The sequence below is a fragment of the Bactrocera oleae genome, chromosome 2 (assembly GCF_042242935.1).
Source record: "Bactrocera oleae isolate idBacOlea1 chromosome 2, idBacOlea1, whole genome shotgun sequence".
Lineage (NCBI taxonomy): Eukaryota > Metazoa > Arthropoda > Insecta > Diptera > Tephritidae > Bactrocera > Bactrocera oleae.
This window is the reverse complement of record NC_091536.1, coordinates 1,139,110-1,160,932: the sequence shown is the minus strand read 5'-3', so window position 1 is coordinate 1,160,932 and position 21,823 is coordinate 1,139,110. Positions and strand designations below refer to the sequence as shown.

The 21,823-nt window shown below is 33.4% G+C and overlaps 1 protein-coding gene and 1 long non-coding RNA gene across 5 annotated transcripts; one reads left to right on the top strand and one right to left on the bottom strand.

Moving 5' to 3' along the window:
- Nucleotides 1–1,131: 1,131 nt before the first annotated feature.
- Nucleotides 1,132–15,033, bottom strand: Cad96Cb (protocadherin Fat 4-like Cad96Ca). 4 transcript variants are annotated; one of them, XM_014242426.3, is made up of 5 exons: nucleotides 13,834–15,033; nucleotides 8,057–8,358; nucleotides 3,194–4,237; nucleotides 1,950–2,670; nucleotides 1,132–1,898 (listed from the first exon to the last, which is right to left on the bottom strand). In XM_014242426.3, the coding sequence occupies exons 1-5, from the start codon at nucleotides 13,898–13,900 to the stop codon at nucleotides 1,636–1,638; spliced, it is 2,397 nt and encodes a 798-aa protein (XP_014097901.1). In that variant the 5' UTR covers nucleotides 13,901–15,033; the 3' UTR covers nucleotides 1,132–1,635. The 4 variants fall into 4 exon arrangements, with proteins under 4 accessions (XP_014097901.1, XP_036229623.1, XP_036229621.1 ...); XM_036373730.2 differs by having other exon boundaries at nucleotides 1,132–1,886; XM_036373728.2 differs by having other exon boundaries at nucleotides 1,950–2,667.
- Nucleotides 12,743–13,268, top strand: LOC118683017 (uncharacterized). Its single transcript, XR_004978851.2, has 2 exons — nucleotides 12,743–12,856; nucleotides 12,948–13,268. It is a non-coding gene; the product is annotated as an uncharacterized lncRNA (long non-coding RNA).
- Nucleotides 15,034–21,823: the final 6,790 nt, after the last annotated feature.

The following is a 21,823-nucleotide window of genomic DNA, read 5'->3' as shown; positions in this document are numbered from 1 at the left end:
TAAAAACAAAACTATATTAAATCTTATTAAATAAATATTAGAAACACACGTTAAAGTCACTAAAAATTCTGGTCTTACAAACAACCCACTGATTTCGCAATTTATTTCTGCGGGATTTTTATTAGTAGTTCATTGTTTTGCTTGTCATCAGTTCAGTAGCTTATGAACTTTCAGTGTTGAGAAAGTATGCCACGAGATCATGAGCTCTCTCAAAAGGCAAAGAGAGGGGTTTCGGATAATTTTATTCATTCTCTTAATGACCAAAGCAAATAATTATATTATATATAAAACATATATAGATTAAATATTTAGGTATTATGGAATTTATCATGAAATAGGTAAATTTGAACATAGATATCTACTATATCTTTATGCCCAAATATATACAGATTATCTATAAATTACATGCAGAGTCGTTTGCGCATTCTGTAAGCGTACATTTCTTAACATTAGAATTAGCATTATTTTTCTCCTTTAACAGTGAAAATGCTCAATTCTGCTATTTATACCCTGCTTATTATTTCCTGAGTTTGCCACGAAGTTTGTAACACCCAGAAGGAAACGTCGGAGACCCTATAAAATGTATACATAAATGATCAGCATGAAGAGCTGAGTTTATTTAGCCATGTCCGTCTGTATATACGCGAACTAGTCTCTTAGTTTTTGAGATATCGATTTTAAATTTACAGTATAACCTTTTCGCACCAAGAAGCTGCTCGTTTGTCGGAATAGCCGATATCGAACCACTCTAGCATATAGCTTCCATACAAACTGAACAATCGGAACCAAGTGCTTGTATGGAAAACTTTTTAATTTGATGAGGTATCTTCGCGAAATTAAATCAGAATCAAGTTATTGAAAGGAACCTTTGTATCTTGGAAGGGTATTATAGCTTCGGTGCAACCGAAGTTAGCGTTATTTCTTGTTTTTAGTTTTAGTTACGATAAAATATTGGTTACATTTATAAACTGTTAAAAGTCATGATGAAGATGGAATTGATAACAGAATTATTGAAAAACGGATCAAAATGACTCAACGATATATTTGAGTTGTTTTCAGTTTTTAAAGTAAAACTTTTTAATATGTGTATATCAACTAAATAATATTTAAATATTATGTATGTCGTACTCTAAGACACAGTTTCACTTTTACCTCCTTTTTTATTATTGTTCCTATGTATGTATGAGAATGTTGGTTTTATGACTTCAACGGTTGTAGTAACCTTGTATTGTATTCTATGATCGTTGCTTGTATTCTATGAACGACTAAAACTTCTTTAAAATACAGGAACCCATTTTCATTAATACATAGATAAAAAATAATAAATACAAGTATATGTAATTCTGATAGGGAACTGACGTAGTTCACCAATGAATTTAAATTTTTATATTTAAAAATTTTAATTTGGAAGTATAAAGTGGCAAATTCATAATAACTGTCTCGTCGAAAACATGGAATGACAATTATTCAAATGACTATATTCTTAAATCTGCACTATGAATAAATAAAATAATCTAAAAATTATCACTTACTACGAAGAATCTCCAGTTTCGACAACTATAATTTTCTCTAGTTTGTTAGAGGGTCTGTCAGTCAGTGGATTAGGGGGAAGATTTTGATTGTATTTCAGAATATTTAAAAATATACAGTTAAATTATTTTCCGAAGAACCCATTGTTTCTGTTGCGGCCAGAAGGTTTGAAGCTCTGACGATGCTACAGTCTAAATTTTTTATCGACGTTGTTCCTCTTTGTAAACTAGCTGACTCTTCCCAAGCTGCTCCTTTATTGTTGTTACCTGATTCCCTGTTATGGTTTGAAAGGGAGTCATTTTCGATTTCATCTTCTTCGTACAACTGCCCATTGGCAGAGGCTCGTGACACTATACCTGGAAGAATGACTAATGATGCTCTTTGCAATGTTTATATAACAGTACTAAATTTGAACTTACTTCTAACTGTTGCTGCATAACTTTCCCGTTGTTTTTCCCTATCACGCTCCTGATCACGCTTATTTTCACGTTCCAAATTCGTTGCCAGAACGGTGGAACATACCTTGCCAACTCCGGAATGATTTAGACCACTGTTAATTGGATTTGACATTGATATATTACCGTCATGCTTCATATGCAGCACAGAAACTCCACTATTGCCACTCGTGACTACAGTTCCATTACCATTATTGGAAATTTTTTCGTGAGTAACTAGGTTTGCGGAAGACATTGTGCTGTGTGCCTGGCTGTGGACACGATTTCGTCCCAAAGGTGGTGTGCCCTTTCGCCGTTTGCTCTTTGAGTGGATTATGTACCATGTGAGAATTATAATAATAACAATAAATAAACTTATTATCATGCCTAACACTCCTATGAAACTGGAACTCCAAGATGTTTGAGCAAGAGTGAGTCTTTCCATGGTCACCGTGACTGGCACAGAGGTACTACGTGGCGGAATTCCTGAATCAGTTGCTGTGGCGATTAAATGAACTGTGGATTCATTAAGCCCTTGTAATTGCTCAGGCCGCATGTAAATACATCCTTTAGTATCTATCTCAAAAAGGCCAGCATATTGCCCTTTCAACGATAGCTCAAGTTTGTCATTGCGATCCCCATCGGCTGCTTCTACTTTTCCAACCATTACACCTTCAAACGATTCAGATGGCGAGTGAATAGACTGCTGAATTGAATTTAAAAGCAATAGGATTAGGTAAATTTAGATATTTTTGGTTAAAATGTAGTGAGTTAAATAACTATGATCACGTTAAATTACACTACGGTAAAAATATATAGGACTAAAAAAAATATGTACAAATTTGAGTGTTTTGATATCCCACTAAAGTATTGTCAGAAAAATATTCAGAAGAACATTCCAGGCTCATCAAGATAATACATACGAGTATTATAGTTATGATAAAAGTTTATCTTCAACAGTTTCCCTATCGTGTTTTAATGTTTCTGAGGTTATTAGTATACAGTGACCGCACCTTTAGTAGTTCTGAACACAACTATTATAAAGGGGGTGATTATTCCAAATTTCACATCATAATGCAATTATAAAAGAAAATTATTACTTTTGTTAGCTTATATTATAAGCAAATGAAATGTGCGTATCCTTAGTTATTAAAATTCTTTAAGAACTATATAAATGTGCTTCATTAAGGATTTCACTTGTAAAAAATATTTCAAATATTTGTACTTACGCTATTTGGAATCACGAACTCGTAATGTGTCTCTCGAAATCTAGGCTCCCAGTCATTTACGTCGATAACTTCCATCGTTATATCTGCTGTAATATTTGTCAAACCATCCGTTGCCATTACTTGAAAATCATGTTTTGTTATCTTCTCATAGTCGAGAGGCTTAACTAATATTACTTCGCCCAATGACCCCACACTAAAAAATTGTGAATTTACTGGGTCCAATATTGTATATTTCAAGTGTTTTCCCGGTTTGTTAGTGGGTAATGCTAAAATGCGATTTCCAACAGCCGTATCCTCGCGTATACGCATGAAAAATTTTTGCTGTACAAATGACAGCGCTGTTATATCAGCACGCGCCCCTTGCCGTGTTAACATAACGGTTGTTAACGCATAACGGTCGGCATTGTCTATTTGTGTCGCCTTCACCACCATTGTAGCACCGTTAACTAGATCCGCATAGCCGATGGGTGTTAGTAATGTAATAACGCCGCTGTGAGGATGTATTCGAAAGTATGTCGTGTCTTGTGATTGAACAATTGTATACTGAATAGGCGCACATATGCCTTCATCTTGGTCAACAGCGTTGATTGGTTCTGGACGTAACCTTAAATCGCCGGGATGTCCATCGCCTGGAAGCTCTCCAGTGTAGGAGTCATATTGAAATTTAGGGTTTTGGTCATCAGCATCTGTAATCACTACTCTTAGTGTTGTGTCCGTATATTTTGGTGGACTACCCTGATCTTGAGCTCTAAGTTTCACAGTAAAATTTTGCATAGTCTCGTAGTCCAACGACTTTTTTAGTACTAATGTACCTTCGAGAGGGTTCAAAAACTGGACAAAACCCGAGTATGGTCCGGGTAATATTTGGTACTCAACTGTAGAAAATGGACCCGGCTGATCTGCATCTTCTGCATGTGCACCTTGTAGTATTCTTGTACCGGATACAGTGACTTCAGAGAGTGTTACGGTATATGGTGCACCTATCCAAATCGGGGCGTTGTCGTTGACGTCAATTACGCGTACGTTCACCGGAATCACAAAACTCTAAAAAGCAAATACGAAAATAATTGCATTAAAATTTCTACCACAAATTTAAATATTACTTTCCACTACCATATGATTAAAGAGTGCCTAAACTAAATTTTTTTTATTTATTATATTTAATATAGTTATTATTTCACTATGAATACAAATAGAGAACTGGTTGCCAAGATTTTGGAGCGCTACGGTGGCAAGCAGGTTGATCAGAAATCTGGCTGCTATCTCCGCTGTCTTTATGATGGTGGTCAGGGGAAGCCCTGGACCACCCCCAAGATGTGAAAGTGCCGGATAGAACCTCGGCATACACAAACTCATAATGACGACGAAGGTCGTGGTGATTATGGGTTCGTCTTCAGTCCCGAGCGCCTGTACGGGGAGGCTGGGGTCGACAGTACGGATGATGGTGCTGAGCTCGCACTGCTGGAGAGTAGTTTGGAGGATTCGACTGTTGTCTAAACTCTTAAACCCATCTGGCCAAAAACTTCATTATTTTAATACTATCACCCGTATGAAGATAAAAACATTCATACACATCAGGGTGGACATACACTTGCTAGACATGGGCACCGCTTGAATGGTACAAACAAACGCATATGCCCTTCATGTGGTTCGGAAGACTTCACAGTACCTCACATCCTCGATAGTTGCGCACACTTCCAACAACACAGAGTCAACAAACCATATGACTTACTCGATCGGACAGATGACAATAGCATGAAACTTTTTGGAGAACACTTTCAACCCTGCAAATTGAGTAGTTTGTCTTAGACTTCAGTAATATAATTGTAATAATTTAATCTGTAATTTTTAATTAAGCCAAAGGCCCTAGCAGCCATAAAGCACTATATATACTTATATATATATAATATATATATATCTATAATAAATAAATAAATGAATAAATAAGAAATAAATAAAGTTAGGCATGAACTTATCTAACTAATTTGATACAATTTGTAATATTTCCATGCTTAGGAAACAAGCAAATGACAGCTTTGAATATAGATTGTACGCAAATGGACCCACATCCGCTTAAGGATTTTATAATCTCAATCCTTCAATTTGACTTTATATAAGTTAACTTTGAGACATCTCAACGAAACAATTACAAATGTAGATATGCATGGTACATATGTACATAGATACGAAAACTAGTGTAAACATATGCCATATGGAACTCGAATATACCAGTTTTCATACTTACGAGTATGTTATATAATATATGTATAAAGTGTGTGGCTATAAAAATGCATTGCTAAATTAACTTTCCTAAAAATCTATGCTTTCCCTGCATTGTTTAGCTTTTGAAAACAACTTTTAAAGTATAAGGCGATTAAAACCCTCAAGTTGGCTTAAGTGTTTATGTATGTAAGCTACCGGCATACCAAAAACCTTACAGGAGTTTGAGTAAGTTGCCGACATGAATTACCACAGACAATAACAAATGAAATAATGAAATTAAATCCGAGAGCGCTTGATAGCTACTTCAGACCCAGTTCGAATTTAATACACCAATATAATATATGTATATAATATATGTACATATATAATAATGTACTTATATAATATATGTACATACATATATAATATATGTACTTATATAATATATACTCATACATAAGGATGTCCCAAAAAAAATAAAGTTTTTTGTTTTGGATGCTTTCTCTTTGTTTGAATCATGTTGAAACAATTGGAAACTAAGTTTGGTGTGCGCGCGAACTATCGATATGCATGTTATAATTTGTGATCTTTTACCTTAAAAACATAGTTTTCGTTCGGTCAACATGTCAATTAGAATTACGCAGCTTTAAGAAAAATATATTTTTTAAAGATGATGCAAAATATCAAATAAAGGATCAAAAGATTCGTCAAGTGAATTTATCTGAAAATTAGAGTGCAAATCTCAGTATTCGCGAGCGCATTATATATTGGAAAAAATCTCGTATACTTAAAAGATCTTTTCCTAATTGTGTAAAGAAATTTGTGAATTTATATAAAATTTTAAGGGATTTGCAAAAAAAACCCAAGACAGCAGCGACAAGAGTTTATCAAGAACTTTGACAATGAAGATAAGTCTTTTTTGCAACGACAACGGGTGAAAGGTCACTTAGATGGAGTTTAAAAAAGAACAATTGAGGAAAAGAAACAGCGACATAAATATAACGCAGAGTCAACCCCATTGAAAAATCAAAATAAGTAGCAATGTTAGACAGGTGTCGCTAAATTATGAGAGAGTTTGTAACTTTGTTCTTTAATGGAGAATTATTGCCTGCTTTAGATGCTCGCAAATCACAACAAGTGACAAGATTAGAAAACTCATCAAAAAGAGAACAAGTCAAGGCGGTTTGGATCGATGATTATCGAGAAGTAATTGAGCTATCAATGATATTTTTAGGCGGAGATAGAGAATTGAAAAAACTATAAACTGCTATAACTAAACCACAAATTAAGATACAAACCCGTAATTTGGTACATAGCATCGAAGTACAGAGGGGTATTTGCAGTTTAAATGTTTTTTAAAAATTGAGCGTAGCCCCCCTCGCTAATAAGTTTTATGTATGTATATATCTCAAAATCCACTAATGCTATATCAACCAAACTTGCCGAGGGCAAGTTCTTCAAGAACTACCTCATATAGTCTGAAAATCTTGGATAATCCACACTCACCGCCCATATGTTGAAAACTATTAAAAATGAGATAAAGAAACACGTCAAAAACATTAAATTTTACAGTAAAAATGGTACGGAAGGGTTGAAAAGGAAATGGTGTAAACATTGCACAGTGGGAGTGGCACCATCCACTTTTAGGTGAAATCATGTATTTCAGGAAGTATTTCAATTATAATTGGTGCATCAGATTCTAATGGCACAGTGTGGAAATGGACGAAAACGAATTGCAACAACGCCTACTTCACATATAACACAATTTTAAAGTCGGTCTCAAAAATAGTCAAAATCGAACCATTCATTTTCAAGCCCCTGATACCGCATATGTGAGCTATCTGTGATTATGGTTGACTTTTTACCGAAAGTATCGATCAATCTGTGAATATTTTAATAAATTTCAGAATTAATCTTTTTCTGATAACAATGTGCTCTTGTGTCAAAAATATGTAGAATCGGGTCAAAACTTCCCACACCCCTATATGAATTTTCAAACTTAAAATAGTGATTATACGTCCTTTGGTATACGAGTAAGTTAATAATGTAACAAATATGATTGTAATCCATTAATAATATCACCGAACGAGCGACCATGGACTTCTTTCGCAACATTTGCAGATACCTGAAACTATTTCCCCGGTTTTCATCCTTTAAAATTGCGAGAGTATAAAATGTTCGGTTACACCCAGACTTAGGCCTTCCTTCCTTGTTCAAATTTAAGTTATTGCATGATGCAACAGTTAATGTGGTTAAAATTTACAATTGGATTGAGTTAAACTACTATCAGCCCACACCGCATTATTCAGTGACGGGGTAAATGGTCAATTTCAACATTAGACAATGAACTTGGCAGCCTCACGAAGCTACTTGATCATAACAATTTACTTATGTTATAATCTGTATTCATTCAGGCTACAGTCATGTTGCCCTTCTTATAAAGCTTCTTTTCTTTTGATTTCATAAACGAATGAAAAATTTATTAATCTTTGTTATTATAATTCCGGAGCTTAGTTCTTTCCTATCCGTTCTTAATACATTGGTGTAATAGCTACAAATGTATTCTGAATCTTAGAGTAAAACAAATACTCATACTTACTTATTTTTCAAATGCATGCATATAAGAAAATTCTACAAATTCGATTTATATCAAGCACTTACCGGATCAGTAGAACGACGACGAGTACAAATAACATTTACATAAACTGAAGAGGGACCCAGGACCCCTTCCTTGTCCAATTCCATAGCCAAAGACAAATCTTTGGTGCTTGGTACTATTTTGATTTGAGCGTCCTTTTCTCGTAGAGATAAATCAATATCGCCTCCTTCTATTTCAGGATTTCCATTTATTCGTAACTTTCCAATAATAGCTCCCACTCCCAGATCTTCATTAGCGAGAAAGCTCTCTGCTGAACCGCCACCTTCAAGATAACAACGCGAGTCTAAGATGGCACCAGTAGTTGCTAAAATAATAATAACAATTTTACATACATATTTTATATATTTAGTATTTTAACTTTTTATCTCCAGGAGTCGTGCTATAATACGTTCAACAAATACTCATTCTCAATAGTTATTACATTAGTGAATTTGTAGGCTAGTCATTGGACTTCCATAATGTCAAAACATCTTTGGGTGTCTTACGTTGCCACGTACACTGTCGGTTCAACCGACATAAAGGGAACAAAACTCTATCGTCATTCGTAACGATGTAGTTGTTGGGTTCATCTGATGTACCACGAAATCTTATTTATACAATTACTGTGTTTAATGTCATTACATGCATTAAATATCATATAGTAATTAATCTATTTGTAAAGCAGCTAACGTGGTGTATTGGTTGTAAATATGCATCAGCAGCATGATATAATTTCGTTTCGGCCATTTTTAATATGTCATGATCTGTAATTTTTTTTCATTGTATTGAGTAATGTTTAAAATTTCCTCATGTAAAGATATACCCAAGAACAAAGTTTACAAATTATTCAATTTTATATAATATTATTATTATATATATTTTATTATTATTAAATAATCGTTCTCCAATTGAAACTTTTCGTGCGTATTTGTCGAATTGTTGAAAATTTCGAGCGTATATTTTCTTTACATAATGTTCAAGTACCAATAAGACAAAGAACCGCTCGAAGTAATGAAAATATTGTTGCTGTTCCGGTGTCCAAGTGTTGCTGAATACCGCTATTTGTAGATTTCAAGATGCTCTCAAGAATTGGGACTGTCTTAAACCACAACATGGCGGATTTTGTGAAAGGATTTGGGCTTGCCTCCTTATAAAATTGTTCTCACTCAAGAACTGAGGCTATTGGACCACCGTAAATGTCGTGAATTTGCTGATTTTGCCTTGGAACAACTCGAAAACAATAACGATTTTTTTAAGAAAATCGTCTACCCTAATAAGGCTCCCTTTCATCTGAGTGGTGCCGTAAATAAACAAAACTATCGATTCTGGTGCGAAGAAAATCCACAAATTATTCATAAACAACCATTACATTCACCTACATTGTCCGTACTTCCTTCGAAATGAAGCTGGTGATACCGTTACTGTCAATTTTAATTCATCCCACATCCGAGCTTCCGGTTCATTTTATACCGCATCTACCGGTCAACATGTAAGAAATCTTAATGAAATTCTGAAAGAATCTTTTTCTAATAACAGTGTATACTCTTTCCTTAAATGAATGAAATCACGCCGATACTTTCCTTAGTTTTGCCAAAACCTGAAGGTGTTCCTCCGCTTTTGTTCCTTGCAAGTTGCAAGAGTATGAAATGTTCGGTTACACCCGAACTTAGCCCTTCTTTACTTGTTTTCTAGTTATATTTGTTATGAAAAGTGGACTGATTTAGATATGTATATATTCTATGGATGAATATAGACCTCCTGGGTAACCGAACACCCAGAAAAAGATCGCTAACGCGCCTACATGGAAACCTCAGAGGTGGTGAGGAAAACCAATAAATATGCAATAAACTTTTGTTTCGAAAATATTTTTGAAAGTTTTCATTAAATATAGTATAGTATAGTATAGTATATATAGTATATATAACTTTATATCTTTACAATATGAGATATTTATATAAAAATTAACTTTATTAACTGAAATGTGATATATGGCATATAAACTCAACCAAATAAGCTAAATTTAATATATTGGGTATACGTATATGAGGAAAAATACGACCGCGTAATAGAGTATATCCCTCATATATAATATACGGATTAAAGTTATCTGGAAAATCGGAAATCACTACAACGGGTATAGTTATGGGAAGGTCTGGACTGATTGCATTACTAAAGAATACTCGAGAATATGTTTCCGCACAAGTTTATGAAGATAACTCACACATTGATCACTACCAGAATAACGAAAACCACTATATGTCTATATACTACAATATTAAACGATATGACTTGTATATCTGATATTATACTTTCACTTAATTTTCCTAAGACATCTTACATATTGACTGATATATACGGCACAAAGCTGATCGGAAGTTTGAAAATCATTTTACTATTTATATGGGGCCACATTATCATAAATATAATTGCTATATTTCAATAATATATCTCGATATTTTCGGAAAAAAGTCAGCCATAGCGAGAGTATAAAAATTTAGATAACTTTTTCTTGGGTATTCTTAAAAAGTTGATATTGCATGCATACAGGCGGAGCAACATAATTTTATATAGTCGCTCACATAAGTACATATATGTGTAGTTATATGTACAAATCTAAAAAACTACTGGAGCTATGTTATGTCAATAAGAAAAATATCAAAATCATGTTAAAAACTCTTGACAATCTAGTAAATTACATTGATATTAATTGAAAGCAAATCTTCACATTTCTATTTCAGAAACCAAAGGCATTTGAAGAAAGTTGAAGTGGTCTACCAAGGCTTGAATCTGGCCAATTGCATATGCACTGATTCGAAATTCGCCTCCGATATGCTCTACTAAGCATGTGTACTTATTTCAAACTATATGAAACTTTATTGCGCTCTCGAATTTAGTTATTTTCTTTGAACGTACAAGCTTAGTCAGGGCACAATGATTAGATGGATGTGCTTACTATAATTTATATAAGTACGTGCACAAATGAGTAAAAATATATACCAAATACTCGTATGTACCATATGTATAAATATAATATTGATGCTCGTATGGAAAAGTAGCTTGTGCGAATTTGAAACTTTTAACATATTGACAAAGCATTTTAAATTTTTCAAGATCCAACAAATGAGTTTCATCTGAAAGGTAAAATATAAGAAGATGCAAATTGTATTTTTACGAAATGAACTTTAGTGTATGGAATGATTATAGTGCGGCTTCTATTTTCTTTCGGAGCTGGACTTGAGGTACACTTCCATCGATTACATAATATTATTTACTCATTTCTAAATCTGAATTTATAAATTGTTACACTTACATTACTTGTATATATATACTTCCGTGAAAACAATTTGGCCAAGAAAGAAGAGATGTGTGTATTTAAGCACATTTATATGAATATACTCAATTACCGCACATCACTGCAAGTGTGATTTATGGATTGAAATTATTCAGCTTGGTATGCAAATAAAGAAATGAAAGATTTTGTCTGCTTTTTCAGCCCCATTGGGTATCTTTTTTTTTGGTGTTACCAAAAAGTGCTAATGCTATACATTTAAATAACAATGATTAAATCAAAATATTAAAAATTTTGGCAATTGTTAGTTTTTTGTAATAAACGGATTGAATAGAAAGTATATGTGGTCCTCTTCTGGGTGCGATATATTACATTAGAAACAGTTTATTAACGATTTGGTTATTTACATTCCTTCAAATTTTATTCCACTTTTTGCGAATAGAAAGTAGGTGGAAAATTAATTATTTAAAATACATATGTATGTAATTAGTATTGTCCGTTAGACAATGAAAAAATTTTAATAGCTTACTGAAACCTTCATAGTTTTTAATGAATTACGAAATATTAAAGTATATCTTTAAATGTAAGATGAAACATACATACTTAGGCTCTTTAAAAATAAATAACGCTTTACTCGTATTCAGTTTCTCTGCTTTGAAAATTCTATGCTCGTTAATTGGTAAAGGCTTCCACTAAATATTTATTTCTCCTTAAGCAAGATGGTGAATATTAGATTATTACGGAAAGTTAGTTTGTCAATTTATAAATGATATATATTACATACATATGTGTATTTACACCGAAAAGGATACGGTAACTTTTTGCTGCCTGTCAGCGGCATTAGCTGTGCCTAATAGTAATTGGTTCTGACATCTAATTGATTTATTATGTAAAAAATGAAAGGTATATTATTTCATGCAAGTTTTCTAGCTGGGTCATACGTGTATTTGCTAACCTGGTTTTCATGACTGTGAATTGATTCACTATCACTGATCTTCTCATCAATTAGTTGAAGGAAGATTTGTAACGTTTTTTATAACGTTTTGCATTGTAGCCAGATCAAGCAAAATAATAATTTTTGAGCATTTAAATTAAAACTCCCAACATTTACTTAGATTAAAAATGAGTATACCTACATACCTATACATACGGAGAAACTATTTAAATCCTTTTTTGTGATATTGTGATATATTAAAACAATTGATTTTTGAACTTTCAATATTTAATAAAGTGAATTAAAAGTATTAGTGATTGCTCCCTTACAACGCAGAGTTGCCAGTTTCGATATTTTGTAGTAATTAAAAAATAAACTTGAGTATATTTAAAATATTCTTAAAATAACCAAAAATTACAATGGCAACATTGCTCAAATGAAAACAAAAGAGAACTGATTCCTACGTTGTCACAACGGTAAGTACGGAAGGGCGGAACGTTGGTCACATTAAAAATTCATTAAAAACTATTTGACAGAATGAATTGTAACTTTACATGTGTTTCACGACACGAAATTTGGAGGTAGTAGTGCTATTTTTTGGTGAGAGCAGAAGTTTTTTAACCAATCTGTACATGCCAGATAAAAATCAGCTAGTTCTTACCTAATAAAAATTATAAAATTCTTTTATAAGATACTGTCTGCGGCTTAGTTATAGCGCTTTAAATGTTTTCGTTTAATGGCGTTTTGTTTGCGTGGCAATGGTCCGATTCCGCCCAATTGCATAATCAATATCCCTTGAGTGCCAAGGATATCTCAACGCTTGCACGGACAGACGGGCAGTCACCCGGATTTCAACTCGTCTCGTCATCCTGATTATTTATATATGTATATATACAACCCAATATCTATCTTGATTAGTTTTGGGTGAAAAAAACTATTATACTTTGTAGCAACATGTTGCCAAGAGGTCGAAATAAATGGATCTCTTTTCACGAATATGGAAAGTCTGGTGCGAGTGTGGTTTTATTTTGCTGAATGGAAAATGTCTTTGAAATGGGTATACTGCCAACAACAACAGTGGTTTGTGATTTTGGGAGGTTTCGAACCAGGTAGTTGAAATAATGGATTCGGCTGTGCAATCTCCAGACTTAAATCCTATAGAAAATTTGTGAAAAGTAGTCAAGGAACGCATAGGTTGAATAAAAATTATTACAGTTGAATAAAAACTAAAAAAAAAACATTGATGAAATATGGGAAAAAGTAAAGTCTGTACGGTACTTGGCCACGCAAGGTTCTATGATTTAGTAGATCCTATGCACAAACGCTGCATGAACATAATTGTTAGTAAAGGACATTCAACCAAACATATTGTCAAAATTAGCTTTAAACATAGCTTCTTAGTTCAATCTGGAAAGATCTGTTTTGAGGAGCAATTATGAACTCGGCCAAACTGTCTTGATGCTCATAAATCCACTCTAAATATAATATCTATATCCATAATATAGTACATACGATTTTTTTTTTTTTGAAGGTTTGTTGAATCGAACTATTTGGTGATTAGACAGAGGTGAACTCACCGTTTAGTTTGAGAAACATTAGAAGTACGCCGATTAAAAGAATTGTGCACTCATACGTAATCCTCATTTTCAATTCAAAGTAAATTCAAAATCGTTGTTCGGAGTAATTATAGTCACGGATTCCTTGATAATATGAAAAACTGTTTAGGCTGTCGTTGCTTTTTATTGTGTCGATTATAACTAGTGATTTTAATGGCAGCTAAGTTGTAATGTGCATTAGCGAAGCAATCCTTTTGGTGGAGCATATTTGTTTCTGCTTGTAATTTCGTTGCGAGCAAAAAACTATGATGAGTTTTTGTGTTATTTACCTGTTCACATTATTAAATACAATTTTTGCTTCATAATAAAGAATACTATAATTTCACTGCACAAAAAACTTTCAATTAAGAACATATCTATGCATATGTATTCATTTTACAATTTATATAGACACAACTAAATTTGAAACAACACTAATTCTAGACAGTCACAGTGAGCAATTGCTGCAACCAAAAAATGGAGTTTCGAGAAACATAATTACTTTTGAATACGAACACGAACACATATTACACATACTTATATATGTATGTATACATTTAAATTTTAAGATTAGTTAACTCCACTAACTTGTATCTAAACATTAGGTGTTATGCACCATAATTCATCAGAAATAATAACAATTGTGTTTCACTTGAATGGTCCGAAACATAAGAAATACCACCTTAGTTCAGGGCCCCTTCAATTGCGGTAACTAGGTTTGTAAGCAGTCATATACACATATAAATATATGCATGCATGAATATCACATAGTGTTTACACATACACATTACAATGTTGTCGTGACGAAAGCCAAAGGGTGGCTTGACCGGAAGCCGATAGCATTCAAAAGAGTCATTCACCTGGAACACTTTCAACATTCGGTAGCGTCGCAAAAATAGTGACCAAACGGCAAGCAAAAGTGCCTCTAAGATATTGTATATTTGTAATTTTGAATTACGTGTCACGAAAATGCACCCTCATATTGCCCGCACTTAAGTATTTCGACAAAGGCAGCGAAAACTTTGTTCTAAATTACTCTTTATATTTTAAAACGCCAAAAATTCACGCACAAATAATATTAATCGGGAAATGTTTTGTTTTCAAAATTAAAAAAAAAACAATATTCGTAGAAAATAGTTAGATTTGTCAGCGCACTTTCTAAATCGTTGCTTCACCGTTGCTCGGAATACTTAGACTAAATATCAGTTTTGTAACTAAACAAGAAATACCCTCTTGCTTCAAAACTTGACTGTTACGGCTCAATGCGGCAGTTTGTTTGCCAGTAGATAATGTGCGGCTTAAGTATGTGCACGTTTACATACATATGTACATTCATAACAACTAGTTGAGTTTTTTACCAACTTATTGACACATACATATATATGTACCCAATGTGAAATTGTTTTAATTTACATCCGAAATATATATGTATACATAAGAAAGTGATAGAAAAAGCTTAGAAAAGAACTCATACTTGTATCCATCTATCTATCGAGTTGTTGAATGGTGTTTAGTTGGATCTCACTTGAGAGCACAATGAGACCATGATGTCCACTTGCTACCAAATTTTCTCCTGCTTACCCCTGCAGGTAAAGTTCGAAGTATTGACTCGTTAGTGCAAAACTTAGATTTTTTGCACTCTTGCAACATGCTGCTATAGAGTAAAATAGTTTGGTTCACCCAATGGTTGCTTGTATCACCTAAAACTAATCGAGTTAGATATAGCGTTATGTATACATATATAAATGATCAGGATGAAGAGACGAGTTGAAATCCGGGTGACTGTCTGTCCGTCCGTCCGTATATGCTAGCTGTAAATTGAGAAAAAATTTAGGTATCTTAATGAAACTTGGTACATATAATTCTGGGCGCCATACGACGATTGGTATTGCAAATGATCATTATCGGAACATTGCCATGCCCACAAAACGCCATTATCCGAAAACCAATAAGTTGCCATAACTAAACTCTACACAATAAGATGCAACACTGTTATTTGGTATAACGAATAACATTAGAGAGAAGAATCTGCAATTAAAAAAATGTTTTTAAAGTGGGCGTGGTCACACCCTCTAATAGGTGTGATGTGCATATCTCCTAAGCCGCTAAAGCTATAATAACCAAGTTCACTCTGGACAAATATTTTTGAAACCCCTATCGACAGTGTGAAAATGGGTGAAATCGGGGTATGACTGTATGTCAAAAATGGGTTCAATCGGGTCAATACTTCCCTTAGCTCCCATATGCCTAATATACAAATTTTTGAATTTTGGCAAAATATTTTTTATATAAATATTTACCAGCACTCGAAGGAATTTCCCGGGCTTTGATTCTTGCAAGTTACAAAAGTATCAAATGTTCGGTTACACCCGAACTTATCCCTTCTTTACTTGTTATTATTATTACGCTCGGATGAGAACATTTTCCAACAGGGTTGATGTGAGCTATGCTTTATGTGATTAACTTGGCCAACCAAAATCTCTCTAAGCGAGAAAATTTTTCCTTTCAGTTGCATTCATTGCTGCTTTTATGCTTTCGTATGTAATTGTGTGATGGAAATATTTCCACATCACTCCTCAAGCGTTTCAATATTTTATTTACTTGTGTTTTCAAGTCGGTTGCCAAAGATGTAAGAATCCAAGTGTGTTGGTGTGTGGTTTTGCAACGACACACGCGTGAATGCTTAATTTATATACACAAATACAGAGTACCATATGCATATGTATACTTACATTTATATTTAATAGAGGTCTATGCCGATAGTCATTGCGACGGCGTAACTTCTCTTAGCCTACATTCAATCAAAGTTTAATAAGGAAGACATAAGGTAATAAATGAATTAAATGAAAATGTGATTTCTAAAACAAGGTAAAAAATATATTCCGTTTGTGAATTACATAAACGAACAAGGATTCACCGATTTTTCTTATCTCGCGTCTGGAAGCCGATGAGGAAAACAAAGCAATGCGAATATTTAATACTATTACATACGATATATACTTTATTATATTTGCATTTCTTCATTAATACTCTTAATTGTATTTTAAAGAAGCCTGACATATTCTCCTTGGCGTCCCTAAAGTAAGCATTTCCGTTATTTCAATTATTTTTACTGTGCTTACATTGCGACTCTTTTGACCCTCATTATCGGCAAATTCTATTTTGGTGTCTCTCTGTGCATTCACACGAGCAAAAAGAGTCCAGCAACTTAAATCGAGTTTTTCTGTCATTCATTTTTATAATATTTTCGCAAATGTTTGTGCGCTTCGACTACACGACACTTAGGGTGTGTTGCATATTTCAGTTGTATGTGATGGTCTCAAAGAAATACTAAAGTCGGGAATTCCCTAATCCTTTGGGAAAGATTAACAATCCATACTTTTTTTACTCCATAGTTTTTCTATTTATTATAAAACATCCTCGAACTAAATACAATTCTTGTTCTCAAACTAAATCCTTTGTGGTTAAAAGAAATAAATACTTATATATAACATAGAAATATGAGAAGAATGTTATGTACCGAATTTGGTTGAAATCGGTTAAGCATATCCGAAGATATGGGTTTTCACCTAAAAGTAGGCGGTGACACGCCCACTGTCTAATTTTGAATGCGTGTTTGGTTTCACCCAGTGTGAAATCGATAGAGGCGCTAAAAATATTTGTTTTCAGTGAATTTTGTTATTATAGCTTTATCGGTTTGGAGGTATGCACATTAAACCTATTAAGAGACGGGACCACGCCCACTTAAAAAAAAATTTAACTGCGGATGCCGCTCCCATCTGCAATACCAACCGTCTAGCGGTACCAAGAAACATGTGTACCAAGTTTTATAAAGATATCTCAATTTTTACTCAAGTTACAGCTTGCACAGACGGACGGACGGACGGATTGACAGTCACCCGGATTTCAACTCGCCTCTTCTTGCTGATCATTTATATATACATACTTATATAACCCTATATCTAACTCGATTAGTTTTCGGTGATACAAACAACCGGTAGGTGAACAAAACTATTATACTCTATAGCAACATGTTGCGAAAGTATAATTATCATTCATATGAAGTCTTTAACCTACTTCCATGAGTTCTAAATACACTCCATATAGTGCTTATGCATGTTTACTTATTATCATTATTTCATAGTAATCGAAAATCGCTACTCTTAAAAAGAACATAAGTCAATTTTCAATAACAACGCAATGCAAAAAGGCAAAAGTGACAACAGAGACGACATTGTCGCAAGATTCTCGATTCAAACAAATTTTATCAACTCCGCACAATTCGGTGTCAATATGTATGCGAACTCATATGTATGTATGTATATATGTATGTTTGTCGACAAAGTTAACATTTGGTTTTTTTTTTCAACAACACAAGTCCACGCGTACTCGCCGTTATTTCGTTGGCTTGCCATCATACACAGAGGCGTTTCAACTGAGGACTGTAGTATATTATTGTGTTGCTTAATTGTATTGAGAAATTCTGATATCTTAGTGCTTATTTACGTAATATTATAAAATTTGCGTAAAAATATAAATACACATAAATTCATACTTATTTAAATAATTTCAACTAAATTCGATTAACAAAATAATATCTGAAGTAATTATGTGGCAGTGCACCCCCTGGCTCCTCTTTGCTTGCGATCGTTCAACCAGAGAACTTTTTATTTTGTTTTAAGTTCTCTGGTTCAACTTGCTTTGTTTTAGTTGTTCTCGCAAAAAGTGAAGAAAAAGTCTTTGTGCGGGGCAAGCCAAGAAGCAAGCAACAGCATATGTGTACTTATGATTGTATGTACATTTGTATAAATACACATACCTATGTATATAAGGGAATATTAAATAAATCTAAACATTTGTATGAACATATTTTCTTGAAATATTTTAATTATCTCAGGAAGTTACATATGCTATTAAAGTAAATGCATGGAGCAAGCGCATAATTCATTTATGAACATTCTTTGTGTCTATTTATAGCCTTTTCGGTCATTGCGTGGTGTATTTCTAAAGTTTCGGAGTTGTATTTTTCAATGTTCCCTCTTGTGAAAAACTCAAATTAGTATTTTTTAACTTTGCGCCATCCAGAGAACGTAAATGAATTCATATACGTTCCCTGGCGCCATCTCTATTTATTAACATTCTCTGCTATTTGTTTACATTCTCTGATTTCGGACGCACACGAACTATAGCATAGTCACACACCAATACAAATTTAATGGATAGATGGCGCACAGGAGGATGTAATTTATAAAATTAATTTCTTATAGATTTTTAAAGGCTACAAATAATAATGGGAACAGGAAAAACATGAAAAGACGTTATTTTGATGGGTAGTAAGAAATATAAGTACAGTGGTCGCCCTATACAACGAATTTTATGTTGTACACCTGTGCATTGTCGCTTGCATTGGGAAATGAATTTGAAAAACAAAATTAAACGCGATTAAAATAACTAATACCTAAGTTTTACATCAAGGAAAATTAATGCTGCCAGGATCAATGTTTATTCAAGGAGGTGTTTACACTGATTTCTTTGTGACAGTTTGAGAAAACAAAAAAAATAGAATTCGTTATTTTAAAATTTTAAATAAATTGAAATTAAATAGATTTTATTGGAGAAATAATGTTTTTTATGGCCGCTTAGGTGTAGAACGAACGTGAACGGTTCGTATCAAAAATTTTTCCGAAATGATTAATTTTTTTGAAAATATTTGTGTCCCAAGGGGATTTATGCAAAAATTTGGAATACCAGGAGTGATAGGATGCAATGATTAGGCTCATATAGGTAAAACCCTTTTTGAACGAACATCTTTTGTTGAACAGAAAGGGGGTTTTCAACATAAATGCGATGGTTGTACGAGTAAGTTATTAGATTTGTAAACTTCTAATTTTACTGCCTTTGATTTATAGATTTGTAATTCAAAACAATATTATCCCTCGAAGAATGAAGCATTCTTACTTACTCCATATAGAAACCCCAACCCAGGATCACCAGAACACATATTCAACGAACAACACGCAAAGGCACGTAACATCGTAGAGCGCGTTATAGGTGTTTTAAAAAGTCGTTTTCGCTTTTTAAAAACTACTTTGCCATATACGCCCCTAACAGTAACAAAGATATATATGATATTGAAAGAAAACTTGTGATCGTTTTGCTGTTAGTGGGGTTCTTTTCCTTGAAACTTGTTTTTGCCCCAAAACTTCGAGGATATTGAATGCTCTCAATGGCCGCAAAAATTCCATAAATCCTGACAATACATTCTTCGCTATTCATCAATATACTTGTATGTACAAGTATGCTTATGGAGGGTCCGCCGCCTATTGCTCTTGTCCAAATTGTTATACGCAACTTTTTTATTCGATCAAATACCCCTTACTTTTTCCCATTCGTTAACGTCCTTCTGAGGTGTCTCTTCTGCATTCAATAATGTGGCTAGCACCTTCCATTTTCTCTCACTGCCACTTTATCACCTTTTGAGAAATTGCGTGCTAAATCTGCATGCGTTTCCATAAATTCAACTAGTATTAGTTCTTGTTTTGAATTTTTGTGTTTTTTGAGCGCTAAGTTCCTTCCCTTCTTGTTTATAACTAATTTTATTCAAATTCTATAATAACTAAATGCACTCCATAGTCACCTTTTACTAATAGACCGTTACATCAAAGCTACGGTGTCGTCTTGCCCAAAGAAATACAAGAAACTTGAAGATTGTGTTTAAGTGTGTGCAGGGTGCTTATCTACAAAGGGCAAAGGCGAAAACCGTGATTTTACTAGGGAACTGAAAGGTATAATGACTTAATTCATGTGATTGCGACATTGTGTAAGCCATTTGATTTTAAATAAAAATAAATAAAATTCTTCGCTTTAACTTTGACTTTTGTCAATTTGATAAAGAGTGTCTCACCGAATCGAACATAATTACAAGGTAAATCGATTTATTTTTATGTTACTGAGTTATTTAAGTTTACTATTATATATATGTTTTGAGGTTATGTTTAATATGAGTAAAGTTATATGAGCAGAATTCACAAACCAGATTCCGTAATCAACCAATATGTGTGTAGCCGTCCTATATAGCTAAAAATATTTCTAAAGTTCTAAAACTATCTACTTTTTAAATCCTTAAGTGTGCTTATTTATAGCTTGAACACATATTTGTATGTGTTTATGTCCTTACATATGAGCATATTGATGTAGAATTTCCCTTTGTTCATTTTCGCAGAATGCATTTAGTGCTTTCGTCTGATAATCAGTTGTTGATACTTTTTAAAAAGGTAAATAATGGAATTTTTTTTACTTGCATATTTACGTACAAACATACGTACATTTATGTGTAGCAATATTGTTTTCAATACATACTACACTCAGATCAATAATCAAAAGAATTGTAATATGATTTTAGAGCTATGGTAACTACTACCATAAATGCCCCTGATTCGTTGCTATCTGTTAAAACGTAAATAAGTAGATTTGGGTATTTGTTGACCTTACATACATACACCCATACGTATATACATGTAGATTGCGGAGCTGGTATTCATGGCATGCAAATATTTACTCGCACTTGGTTAGCTTTCCAAAACCAATCAAAAAAGTGCGTTTCACTGAACCTAATTTCTAGATATTTTAAATATATTTACTTGCTTCTGGCAAAAGAAAAATACTTTTTATTATTATTATTATTAACATTCATTATTTGGTGGTTTTCAGCATTGACTCGTTATTTATATTGTATATGTACTTATGTAAGTAAACATCAATTTTTTTAAAGAAAAAGGTACTCGAAGTCGCCGTTCAATTCTTCAAAAAAAAAAAACAAGATAAAACGTTAACTACGAAAGATTCTTTGAAACACTTGATTTTGACCAGTCAGTTTATAAGACAGCTATATGATATATATAGTGATCCGATCTGAAAAATTTCTTCCAAGATTGCACCGTTGCCTTGGATAATAATCCATGCCAAATTTCTT